The 14,059-nt window shown below is 26.3% G+C and overlaps 1 protein-coding gene across 1 annotated transcript; it reads left to right on the forward strand.

Moving 5' to 3' along the window:
• The first annotated feature begins 3,319 nt into the window (after positions 1–3,319).
• LOC132932099 (uncharacterized) lies at positions 3,320–13,767 on the forward strand. The gene is made up of 21 exons (XM_060998316.1): positions 3,320–3,564; positions 3,634–3,778; positions 3,875–4,135; positions 4,633–4,764; positions 5,223–5,388; positions 5,500–5,624; positions 5,680–5,804; positions 5,903–6,121; positions 6,367–6,569; positions 8,610–8,798; positions 9,694–9,882; positions 9,950–10,085; positions 10,170–10,305; positions 10,814–11,015; positions 11,429–11,705; positions 11,818–11,930; positions 11,990–12,297; positions 12,548–12,792; positions 12,862–13,095; positions 13,183–13,341; positions 13,476–13,767. Exons 1-21 carry the CDS (start codon positions 3,439–3,441, stop codon positions 13,617–13,619), a joined length of 3,834 nt encoding a protein of 1,277 aa, XP_060854299.1. The 5' UTR covers positions 3,320–3,438; the 3' UTR covers positions 13,620–13,767.
• The last annotated feature ends 292 nt before the right edge of the window (positions 13,768–14,059 follow it).

A 14,059-nucleotide genomic window follows, 5' to 3' on the forward strand; every position in this document is an offset into this window, starting at 1 on the left:
CAAGCAGCCCACCTGCAGACTGCAGAGTTCTTACAAAGGTTGAAAGGTGTTACTGTGTTGACGATATAATATACTTTTTGTGCAGCACTACTGCACTAGTAAAATCATTTTGCTTTATCCAGTAAGTATAATAAATTAATAACCAATAAATAATAATATTCAAATTATTTATTTCTTAAGAAGACTATGAACCCTTAGTACCCATCTATGATTTTTTATAAAAATTTAAATTAATATCATATCATATAGATATAATTGAATCATAATATTCACATGGGGCATCGGTTGAGTCTCAAATGTCGATACTTATAGTTGAGTACTTGAGTAGCTTACTGATGGCGTGACTGGTTTTTTTTTTTTTTTTTGCTAAGACTATTGGATTATACTATTTATACTAGATAAAGTATAAACGCCTGCCACGAGCACGTGCTCAATTCCCTTAAACCTCGGGCTTTCATTTTGTTTAATATTTCTATTTTCCATGTAGATATTAAGATATTGAGTTGATACGGACACTGTTACGCGTTGAAGTTTAGATTCAGGCGGAATAATACCACACCACCTCGTTTTTTACTAGAAAATCATGACCTAACAGAATCACACGGCAGTATATATAAGTTGTCGAGTATAGGGGAACATAGGACGAAATAAGGTTTTAATATAAGAATAAATTGTTTATTTCATATGATATTTTTCTAAAATTACAGTCATATTATCTTTATGTCATCTCATATGTATGGGGCAAAATGGAGTACTCTTTATAAACTGAATAACAATTTAACTAAACACAATTTTTTTAATTTTTTAATTTATTTTATTACCTAATCTTAGTTTTCTTATTTCATTTTTACAAATAATTGTATGAGTAGGTAACATAAAGAAAAAATAGTTTTATGAGTAATATAATATGTATAAAAAAAAATTATGAACAAAATTCACATCAATGCCAGCATAAAAATTATGAACATAAAGATTGTGCATTTAATCTAGCCATCAATAGACTTAAAAACTAAAGTAAAATTCATCACAATAAAAACAAATATCATCATCATTTTATAAATATCACGTCTTCATTTTGTCCCTAAAACACATGTTATATTTATTGAATTATTTTGGCAGACGTTATGACGTTTATTATTTTTATGAAAACACTCTTTTTAGTTTTTATGTACATAGATATGCATTGCTGAAATAATTAATAATTAAAAAATAATTTACCTTCAATCAAAGAAAAAATTAAAAACATTATTTTTAAATCACGGTCTGCACGGTATTTTTATCAATAGGTATAGGTAACTCATATTATAATGCAAATAAAATAATTAAATATTAACTACGTTTTCTCGAAGGAGGACCAATTCTAAACGGCTATATTAAAAACTTAAATTGTCATTATTTCCTTAAAAATTAATTATGTTCCCCTATTAATTGGGGGAAAATGTGAATAATTGTATTCTTTTGGTTCCAGTTTATCAGATAAGTGAATCGTTTTATAGTCTATATTCTATAATCTATATATATATAAACTTATTATTAGCTTTGTCCTCTGTGTACGCAGTCACTTTTCGAGAGATGCCGTACCATAATAGTGTATGCAACCATGCAGGGTTTCGATGGCGGATACTTTTGAGGGTGATATCAGAGCTAATATATTATTACCTTTATGAAAAAGTGGATCGGATTCAGGGTCTTTTGTTAATATTTTTGTAGCTTCATTTTATATGGTAATATAAACATAGTTATTCGTTTAATTGCGTAATAGTAATTACAATATAACTAATATATATGTAGTTAGGTATGTAGTAGGTACCTACTTTATACTTATAGATAAGTACTTGACTATTTGAAACCTATTAGCTATGTTTATATACCCAGTTCGCCGACACTATAGGTTTTTTATATGAATTGTATTATTCATTCAATAAATACTTTATTCCGGAAACATAAAATTTATATATACAAAATAATTCAACTAAATACTTTTTGAAATAGCTGCTGAAATGGATTAACTATAGGTATAGTATCAAACTTAAAGGTCTCCGGGCCCCAAAACAGCTTCTAAAAAGGGCGTCTTTTTAAAATATATTAATAAAAACTGCTTTTAATTTGCTATTAAAAATGTATAAAATATGGTTAAGATAGACATTATTACTTTATACAATATACATCCATAACAATATAACATCAACAATATAGTAAATTAGTAAAACATATTATTAATTTCCAAGTTACTATCTACCTCATGATGATATTTATATAAGGCTATTGCCTATTTCTATCGAAGCCTTAAAATAAATAAATAAATAATATACTATATACAAAATATTTCTCCATGTTGATCCATTTTGTGTGACATTTTTTTTTGTTTTTGGTACTTGAGCACCGAGAAGGTAGGTATCTAAGAGCCACTAGGCAGCTGCCTATAGTTTGCCTAGGCAGAAGTTTAGCACTGAGTCCATGTCCATAAGAATAAATTACTTCAGTCTACATTAATATGGCTTACAAAACTATTTTTATACTTTAGAATATTATTTTAACAGTTTTTTATTGGTACCCATATTCAACATAAAACTTTATACATCAATATTAACTACATAATTCAATATGCATTTTATCTCCGTCTCAGTGATAATTATTAAATATGATTAACATCTATATTTCTTTTAAAACTTGTAGGTGTAGACTGTTGGTATACGGTATACCCTATTTTAATAGAACTTACAAGCTATTTATTGGATAATTACCTTTTTGACTTATGACTAATGTAGCTCAATAATTATAATTATCATTATTATCAATATATAATTAGTTTTAATATTAGAATATCCGATTTATAATTTGATTATATAATAAATAAAAGATTAATAAAATCATTGATTATAAATACTATAGTATATTCAATGATAAAATGTATACTTATTATTAATTTTATATTTAAATTATAATTATAAGTGATACATAATTTTGAATACAAACACAAATAATAAAAAATATATCCACAACTAATATTAATATTTATAAATATTTAAATATGAAAAAATGATACAATAAATTGTAAATACATATAGACAGATAGAAAAGTTACGGTAGTACTTAAATATAAACACATCGTTATTATTATTGTACGAGTATATTATAATGAATAAATCATGTTTTATATTTAATATGATGATTGTAAACCAAATCACGCCACTTTGTTATACATCAGACTACATATTACTTCCTTATTAATTGGTTATAGATAAAAACATTATATTAGGATTATTAGTGAATTAGCCGTTTAGGTGCGGTTACGCTGCAGTTGGAGTATATATATATACGTTGTAACTTGTAATTGAGTGTTTATTAGGTTTATTTCACTCGGTATATTTAAACGTTAAATTTAAATTTTTAAACACTTATCATTATTATTAATAAAATTAAACTTTCTATTTTAAAATGTCAAAAGTTCCTGCTGTAAATATGTCTAATTATGACAAACAAGGATGTCTCGACGAGATGTTTAAAATTCAAGCAAACGCTACCCCAAATGCAGTTGCTGTAGTTAATGTTGATGGATCAACGGTTAGTTCAGTTGTTTATAGTTTATATTATATCGACATTTAATAAAATGAATTGTTACTTTCATTTAAGGTCACGTTTAAAGAATTAGATGAAATGACAGATGTATTGGCCGCAAAACTAAGGAGTATTGGTGTTACCAAAAACTCGATGGTTGGAATCATGATGGAACGTTGTCTTGAGTATACTATTAGTTACATTGCTATTCATAAAGCTGGTACCTACGTCATTAGTGACATTTATTATTTGTTTATTCTTTATTAGTAAAGGTTTAATAATTTAATATTCAACAAATTATATTCTAACTGTATAGGTGGCGCATGTTTAATCTTGGAGGTATCTTATCCATTACCACTACTTCGTTCGGTTTTAGAGGATTCGACTCCTAAAGCAATTCTTACCAAAGAATTCTTTGAAAGTCGATTTAAAGAACAGCAACTAATTTACTTGGATAATGGTTGGTACGATAATTTGAAGAAATCAGTGGATAAATCACTTCTCAAGAAAGAACCAAATGAACTCGATGATTTGGCTCTTGTAGTGTTCTCATCTGGCACCACAGGAAAACCAAAAGGTATTTTTCGTTATATAAATGTATGATACTATTAAAATTAACCTTAGATAATGTCAAGGTAAAATTTGTTATAGGTATATTAATTATTCATAGAAAAAACTATTTAACTTAGTTGTAAACGTAATTTAATTCAAAAATTGCTTTGATATAAAATGTATACAATTTATATTAATTAATTAATTTTTCATTAATTCCATATTATACCAATGTAGGCTTTTAAATATTTAGTTTAGACAATAATATATTAAAGCGACTATTAGTATTAATTAATTGTTAACTTTGATTAATAGACTTAAATATAATAATAAAAAACTACTAGATCAAAACTTTTTTGTCAACTGTTATAAATAGTTATTATGTTTACCTAATTTAAACAGTTTTGCTACTGACTATATACAAAATAGTAAATATTAATGTATTTGTATAGTTATATAGCTATATGAAAATTAAACAGATATAACAAATATTCATATTTATAAAACTAAATAATTGTAAAGGTATTCAATGTCCTCATCGTGGTGCTGTGTATTCATTTACATGGAGACATAAAGCATACCCTTACGTGGATGAAGACAGAGAAGCTTGTAATGTATTTTTTATCTGGGAAATGATTAGACCATTACTTAAAGGTAAATTTATATTTTATTAATTTATTGGTAGTATAGATGGTATGTGTGGACAAGTGGTGTATTTTTAAAAAACAATACATTAAAGATTAAAGATGATTAAAGAGTTGGTTGTATCGTATAATCACTATAATCCAACATGTACGTTATATTGTTATTTTATGTAAGTATTATATATATATACTATCTCTTACCTATTAATTATTTTTATTTAAAATAAATTTATAATTAATTGATAAAACATAAAGAGTAAATATATTCTTTTAGTCACATGCATATGAATTAATTTATAAGTTTTATAAATTAGCTTAATAACGAAATAATTATAATTAATATATAATATACTTGCATAATTTTAAATTAAATAATATATGTATTTCGTTATTTTTTAATTTATTTTTTATAATTGTATATTTATTACATTTAGTTGTCTATTATGTAATATACGCAAATATTTATAGGATTTCCGATGTATATAATTCCTGATGATGCGATTTACGATCCGCCAAGATTATTAATGTTTTTACGGATAAATAAAATAACAAGAATGTTATTCACGCCATCGCTTTTACAAACAGTCCTAGATTACAAGGGTATAAACATTCCCGAAGGATTCAAATCACTTAAGTAAAATATTTAATCAAATATCAAAAAACTATTAGGCTATATCATATTATTTCATATTCATAATATTTCTTTATTTTTGTAATAATTGTTTATTTATTGCATATTCATCAGACAAATTTGGATATGTGGAGAAGTAATGACATCCTCTTTAAGAGACAGAATGGAAAAAATTGCTCCGTGGGTTAAAATGTTTAACTTTTATAGTGTGTCTGAATGTCATGACGTGACTTGTGCTGGTAACTATTAAATATATTTATTATTTTATAATATTCATTACTTAACATTTTATAGATGTTTCAAAAGCATGTAACTTAGAACCAAGCAAATTTGCTCCCGTTGGTGCATCTTTGCCTGGTGTTCACATAATAATAATGGACAACGAATATAAAGTTAAAAGCATAGGAATATCAGGCGAGGTAAAATTATATTTTATTCGGTTGAATAATGTTCTTTCGTTAGGTTCTTAAATAGTAATAACCGCTTTAATATTATGATTACGTATGTATATACATAGATTTATGTCGGAGGACCTACACTTGCAATTGGTTATTTAAATCGTCCCGAATTAAATGCTTTAAGATTCATTAAAAGACCCAGTACAGTACCAAAAGAATTTGGTGATCGATTATACAAAACCGGTGATTGGGGTTATTTGAGATCTGATGGAAGTTTAGAGATTTGTGGACGTTGTGATACTATGGTTAAGATTAGAGGCTATACTGTTGAACTACAGGTTAGTATAGGACTATAGCATATAAATTAAACTACCAGATGCCAGTGTTTTTATTACATAATTATTTTTTGTTTAGCTATCATATATGACATTTATTATTTAATCACAAATATATATCTTTTGTCAATATTATCTAAATAAATATATGACTATAATTTATGTATTTTATGCATTGTATGCATCCGTTATTGGTTCTTAGATTTTATGATGTATTAATATAATTTATAAACACTTTATTTTTATAGGCTATTGAAGCTACTATTTTAAGTGAACCTGAAGTAAATTCCGTGTGTGTCTTATCCATTGGAGAAGAAGGCACTGACAAGTATTTAATAGGTTATGTTGTATTAGAAGCTGAAGCAAAGTTATCTGCATCATCATTAAAACAAAGATTGAAACTTAAATTACCATTTTACATGGTTCCACCATTTTTCTTCTTCTTAGATAGGTTTGTATAGAACATATAGGGGTGACTCTTGTGCATTGTTATTTTTTTTTACTTTTTATGATAACAAAAATGTGATAGTTTATTTAATACGTTGTTTGGTAATTTCGATTATCTGAAGGAAGTATTAATTAATGTATTCGGTAGTTTTAACTTTTTAAGATCATTTTTTATTTTTTTTTATGAATACATTTATGTGTGTCTTTAAGTTTTTAACTTTTGACTTTTGAGTATGATAAAAACTACTCCAATAGCTTCAAATAACATTTTATAGAAAACAATATTATATTAGTATTATTGAAAAATAGTTTTGATGTATTCTCAAATACTTTATTGTAACTCAAGGTCGTACATAGGTAAGGGGGGGTTCAAATCCTCCCCAATATTTTCTTGCATTACCCAAATTTATCATTATTTTATAGGTACACCACTTACTAAGATTTGTATACGCTGCCCCTCCCCCCACGAGAACATTTTTTTGGGAGTACGCGACCTTATAGAGATCTGTTTTTTGGATACTCAAAAATGTTCGTGTAAACTGGACCTGGATTTTTCGTAGTCAGAACATGACATTTTTTTCCGATGTCTTAACACCATTCCTCCATTTTATTTATTAACCCTTTTGACAAATTTGACATTTGACATAGTACGCCGCCAAAAGACGCGTATGGGCCAAGCATCAATTACACAAAAACAAAATTCCTCAAGAATTTTTAAACTTTTATATTAATATATTATAGGCATATTTTTAGCTCAAATGTCCTTGACCCTTGATTGTTGAGTGTCATTATCAGAAGACATCAATGCACAAGTAGGTACATTCATCGTAGTAGCGGGGTTTTTAAACGTATAGTAGCGTCATAATAAGGTAATAGGAACGATAGGGTATTTCATGAGGCCATTGCTTCAAAACCAATTTGCTTTCGGGACTTGGCTATGAAATATAACAATATATAATTATACGGTTTTGGATAATAAAATGTAGGAGGTGGTGATGATTGACCTTTCACATCTATAGCATTTAGGTTGGTTTTAAGGGAATTGAAAGCGGTGATTTTCTATCTTTGTTTAATACATACGCAATATAGGATTATAGACGTGTTTTATTTCCAACGTACTAATTGATATAACGAAGCAATAAGAATATTCTGAACACAGATTTTATCGTCAAATCGACTTTCCCACATTTTAATGTTACTCCCCCAAAATCCTAAAATCGTTTTATTAAAAAAGTATTTAAAAAATTGACATATTATAATTTATTCCTGTTGGAGAAGTAAAAATCAAAAATATGAGAAAGTCGATCACAAGAAGACTTGATGCCAAATTTAAATCAGTTTTCAGAATTCTTATCGCTTTATTATATTAATCGGTACGATGAAAATAGAACACGTCTATAATCCTAATATGTTGCGTGTGTGTTAGACAATTCTTTAAATTTGATATAGGTAATAAATAATAATACTAATAATGCATATTATAATAAATTCCTAAAAACAAAACTTACTATAATACTATATTATAATTTATAGACTATTTATAGTTTATTTAAACACAATTGTCAATTAAATATGATTAGGTACTTATGTTTTATAAGTGTTATAATATAATATCAATAGTCATTACTTATTAGTCATTATTCATATTCGTAGTTTATCTTTAGTCTTAAAATATTAATGTAATAATATAATATTATTAGCTATGGAAAACTTTTAAATACCCACCGAGGCAGCGCGAGAGTGTAGTTGATTCACTCGTGTCGTACAACAGTGACACTCCAAGTCGGTATTTTGGTCGCAACTCACAAATTAAAGGACACGAAGACAAAGCACCAACAGCACCAACTGGCTAACTGGCAACTACACTCTCGGCCTCTCGGAAAGCCGGGAATGTCGTTAAAATGTTCAATTCACATTTCACGACGAGGCGACCTCGTGAGAGTGTGGACTGTGGAGCTAGCGTTACAATAATATATTATAATATATTATAATATATAAATAACAATTATTTATAATAACATTAAATATTATAACTTAATTATAGATTGCCAGTTGTAGCAGCTTCTGGTAAATTGGATAAGTCAGTTTTACCAAAAATTATCTTGGATAAATCAAATGGTATTTTAATTGAAAACTGGAAAACACAAACTGAAAAAACTGTGGCTATCATATTTTGTAAAGCTTTGAAAACCTATAGTCTTGATGTTGAAGATAATTTTTTTGAGAATGGCGGGTAAGTAGAAAATAAACTACCTATAAGAGTATTTTTATAGTAGTTACCTACCTATTGTAATAGAATATAGTTAAGAAATCTATATAATATAAAAATTGATAATTTGTGGTTAGGTTACCATGTTCAAAACATATTTTTATTAAATTTCTAGCAATTTACACATTAATTACCAATATGTAATGATGCCAAATTGTCTATTGTGTTATTTGTATTGATCGATTTTAATAAAATACAATTAATACACCTACATGTAATGCTTGTCAAATAAAAATTAAAAATCATGAGAGATTAGATACCTAGCAAATTTTTAAATTCAAAGATTTAGTTAGTAGTTAGTACATCTTAATTAGTGAGAATAAGCCACCATAGACTGTCTTAATACCACCATATTTTTAGACTGTCGACACAAATTTATAAAATGAAACATTTGATCTTATTTTACTATGTACAGGTCATTTAGTTGGGTTGTTAGTAATAAACCATTAAGAAGTATAATGATTATAATGTAACAAAATGTGAACAAACTAATATAGTAATATAGGTAGCTATAGATATGTACTATCTATATATATTATCTATAGCCTGGTTAAAAGGCTCAAGCCCCTCCTCCAAGATGTATGAGCTAGTTGTTCCAGTGTGTTACTGTCTCTACACTCTATCACATTCATGAGGATTGACCATGCCTATTAATTCCCATTACTTATAGGATGTACCAACTGTCATAAGTACAGTCATAGAAAAGAGATTATTATATTATACATACCTACTTATAATAATAGGTAAAACTTTTATTATTTTATTTCTAAAAAATACTACATTGTTACTGGTGAGACTTAGTAATAAAATATAAACTCTCATCAAATTATTTTGTATTTACTGTTATTTTTAATTTTAGGCATTCATTATTAGCAGCTAGTGTAATTGGAGAATTAAATAATACATTTGGAACTCAATTGCGTGTATACGACTTATTTCTAAATCCTAATGTTAAAGCAATGGCATCACTATTAGATCAAAACATATCTGCATCACATGAAATTAACTTAATGAAAGAACTAAATAATCTTGTCGATGATTCTATCATGTAATGTATACGGATTCTTGGTTGAATACAAATTACATTTTATAACAAACATTATATACCTTTATAGTTCAGATAAAATGATAAGATGGTTTTGGAGAGCTGCAAATTTAAATAAAAATAAATTCACTAATGGTAATGTACTCCTTACTGGCGCAACTGGATTTGTTGGTGCATTTATTTTGCAAAAGTTATTGCAAACTCAAGTAATTATTATCTGTGTACTAATATTAAATTTACTAATAATAATTGCACTATTATTACAAGTACTCTATCAATGTTTTATCTAGGTGAACATATTCTGCTTGATAAGGGATTCAGCAGAATTCAAACCTTTGGAAAAGCTTGAACAGACTATGAAAAAGTATAATATAAATGTTGGTTCTTTAAATAGCCCATTTTATTCTAAAGTTGTTGTCTTAAAAGGTACCTATATAAATTGAACATTGAAAACTATCTACCTATATACTTAATTGCTATATATGTTATGTACTATGTAATATTTATGCTATAATAATGAAATATAATATATTTTGTATAACATGATACTATAATAGTAAATAAGTAAATACGCACATTTTTAATGAAATTAGTAATTTTTTGGGTTACCTGCCTGAAATAATGGTAAGGAGGAAGGGTACTAGTTCTTTTAAGTGAGCATTTGTTAAATTTTTCGAGATAACCACCTCTGCTGATAAACACTTATAATTTGCATACATATATAATTAGATTTAAGGATCACATGAAATACTGGATTCTGAAATTTTTGTCCTGGGACAGGTTTTATTTTCCCAGTAATATTTTATAACTACCTACTCCATGGAATTTTCTGGTCATAAAAATCTATATTATGTTTTAAGTAGGAATAGTTAAACTTTGTATTTATTATATTATTAATAAATTAAATTACTTAAACCGCTTAACTATATTTTAGGTGATGTATCATTAATACAATTTGGAATGTCAGATGATGATTATGAAGCAATATGTTATGATATTGATTATGTTATACATGCAGCAGCTCAAGTTAATTTATCATATCCATTTGGAGCATTGTATAAAAATAATGTCATAGGTACCAAAAATATAATAAAATTTTGTATGGATGGTAAAATTAAACCACTACATCATATTAGGTTCGTAAAAATATTCAGTACTAAAGCTATTTTTATTATTTTTTATCATAAAATATCAAAATAATTTTAAGTTGTATCACATATATTAATTTTCAATTGACCTTCCGAGAAAATTAAAAATATATACAAAATTTAATATGAATTGATTACAATGTGTATTATTATTTATTAATAATAGAAACCAGTTTTTTTAGTAAATTAAAATAATATGTGGTGATTTACATAAATATATTTTTGTGTTGAAAATGAAATATAAAATAAGTTGTGTAAAATGATACAAATTTTTAAACATAAATTATAAGAAATAACTACAATATTTATAATCACCTATTAATAAATATTAATAAAATATTTATATATGTAAACATTTTAAAATAAAATAAAAATCATACATTTATCTATCATATTTTCAGCTCATCGGCTGTTTTTCCTCAAGGGCTTAAAGATGTTTCAGAAGATGATAACCCTGAAAACTGGGCACCATTACTCAAAAGTGGTTATGCGCAAACTAAGTGGCTAGCTGAACAATTAATTTTGAATGCTATTAAAAAAGGATTACCAGCAACAATATTTAGATGTGGTAACATAAGTGGAAGTAGATTGGTACCTTGCTGGAACTTTGCAGATTTTACTTTATTTATAATACAAGGTGTATTATATACAAATGCATGTCCTGATTTAAGTTGGAAGGTGAATATTATATTAAACATGGGATATTCGATATATTTTTAAATAAGGGTATAAGTAGGCTATAAGAGGATATATGATAAAACAAACAAATAATATGCAAAATTATTTACAGATTGAACTAACTCCTGTTGATTTTGTCGCAAATACTATTGTGGAACTGGCACAACATTTAAATGAATCCTCAGGAAAAATCTATCATTTAATTAATGACACATTTGATTCAAAGTATGAATTAATTTTTAAAATGGATTTATATAAATAATGATCATTAATTTTTTTTGTAGATATTTATGGGAAGAAATGAAAGACATTGGGTATAGTTTAGAATGTGTGTCTTATAAAAAATGGTCAGAAATAATTGAAAAAAATTCTAATCTTCAACCTCAATTAGCTTCTCTTGCTTATTTATTAAATTCTTCTGTGGAAGATAATAATTATTTAGAGAATCAGTCAACAGTGAAAAAAACAAATGTCGAATCATATTTAACTTCTGTCAATTTAAAATATCCAATTTTAGACAGTAACGAATGCCGTAGAATTTTAGTAACATTAGCCAATTTAAATTTGATTCCCCAACCGGCCCTATTCGAAGGTAAAGTATATTTTTGAAATTAATAGTGAATGGTTTTATAAAAAAATATTTTGAAAAAAAAAATTAAAACCTTACATTTACACACAGTCTTTACATTTTAAATAAATAGTAATATTGATGAAAAAAAATTATATCATCTTAAATAGTGTACTGTTAACTGTTAAGGTTCTTATTTTCATTCTATTTTGTCTTTGTATGTGCTATAAACCTTAAGTATTTTATAAACTATATAATTTACCTGTTTATTTAGGTTCAGTTAAACCATTAACAACACAGTTTTTGCCTTTAAAGTCAAAAGTTATATTGATTACTGGAGCTTCTTCAGGTATTGGTTATGAAATAACTAAAAGCTTAGCATTAGCTGGTGCTATAGTGATTCCAACTGGAAGACGAATCAATCGCCTGATGGAATTAAAAAAGAAGATTTTTTCACTGGGTGTAACCAACAAAAACATAGTTTTTCCATATGAAATGGACGTTACTGATCCAATTAATGTATATTTAATTATTTAGGTTATATATTATTTTGTAAATAGATATTATAGCTATTATTTATTAATAAAGGTTAGAACCGTGGTTAAAAATATTGAAGAATCAATTGGCCCTATTGATATAATGATTATAAATGCAGGAGTAATGTTTTATACAACTTTTGACAAATGTAAAGTAGACGAATGGAATGAAATGATACAAGTCAATTGTAATGGTATGTTAAATTGTCTTGGAGCTGTCCTTCCTACCATGACACTAAGAAATTCCGGCCATATTGTAAACATAACATCAAATGCTGGTCGAAGAGTAAGTCATTAACTCAAAATTTATGTATAGTTCAATGTATAAATATAAATTTAAAAATTTAAATTATAAAATAATGGCATTTCATAGTCATTTCCAGGTTTAGGAGTATACTCAGGAACAAAATTTTTCATGGAGGGCATATCTAGTGCACTAAGAACTGAGATGACTGAGCATAACATAAAAGTCACCTGCATTCAACCTGGAGACGTTAAAACTGAATTGTTACACAAGACTAGTGATTATGAGGTAAAAATAGTTTCCTGCATTTTGATAAAATTATAATATTATATTACAAATACTATTATACAATATATATAAATATTTGTTCTTAACAACTAATAATACTTTACTATAAAGTATAAAATATTTTTTAAATTTAGGCTTTAAAGCGATATGACTGCAGCTCTAATAATGAAATTCTCGAGCCATCAAATATTGCCGAAGCTGTTTTATTTGCTGTTACACAACCATCATTTTGTGCTGTCAATGAAATTCTAATTGAACCAAAAATGCTCCCAATTTAAATATTTATTATCACAGTTCTACAGTACAAAAAAAATATATGTATATATATTATAAAAGAAAGATATGTATTATAATTTTATTTTTTTAGCAATATTATATTACTCTTTATATTTTTTTTATTGTTTTTAATAAATATATATTTTTTTTTATTTGACTAAATTGACCATATTAAAATTGTTTAACATAATTAGGTATTTAGGTACTATTATTTTCTATAAAAGATGAGAAAAATGGTTATATATTTATATACCTATTTATATATCACTGCTCTAAATGAGAATACTATTTATAAAGAGATATGAACTTAGATGTTATGAAAATATTAGAAATAATATGATTATTATTAAAATGTATGTAGGTATTATCATTGTGTATTTTTCTATTAACGATGCCTAGTAGCTATATATTATATACAGTAAGTCAGTAAATTATAAATTAC

The sequence above is a fragment of the Rhopalosiphum padi genome, chromosome 1 (assembly GCF_020882245.1).
Source record: "Rhopalosiphum padi isolate XX-2018 chromosome 1, ASM2088224v1, whole genome shotgun sequence".
Classification (NCBI taxonomy): domain Eukaryota; kingdom Metazoa; phylum Arthropoda; class Insecta; order Hemiptera; family Aphididae; genus Rhopalosiphum; species Rhopalosiphum padi.

Excerpts from the sequence above, each read along its gene's own strand:
- LOC132932099 (XM_060998316.1), top strand. The coding sequence starts at position 3,439 with ATGTCAAAAGTTCCTGCTGTAAATATGTCTAATTATGACAAACAAGGA. Across the intron at positions 3,565-3,633 it reads TTAATGTTGATGGATCAACG|GTCACGTTTAAAGAATTAGA; the intron begins GTTAGTTCAGTT and ends CTTTCATTTAAG. Across the intron at positions 12,298-12,547 it reads CCAACCGGCCCTATTCGAAG|GTTCAGTTAAACCATTAACA; the intron begins GTAAAGTATATT and ends CTGTTTATTTAG.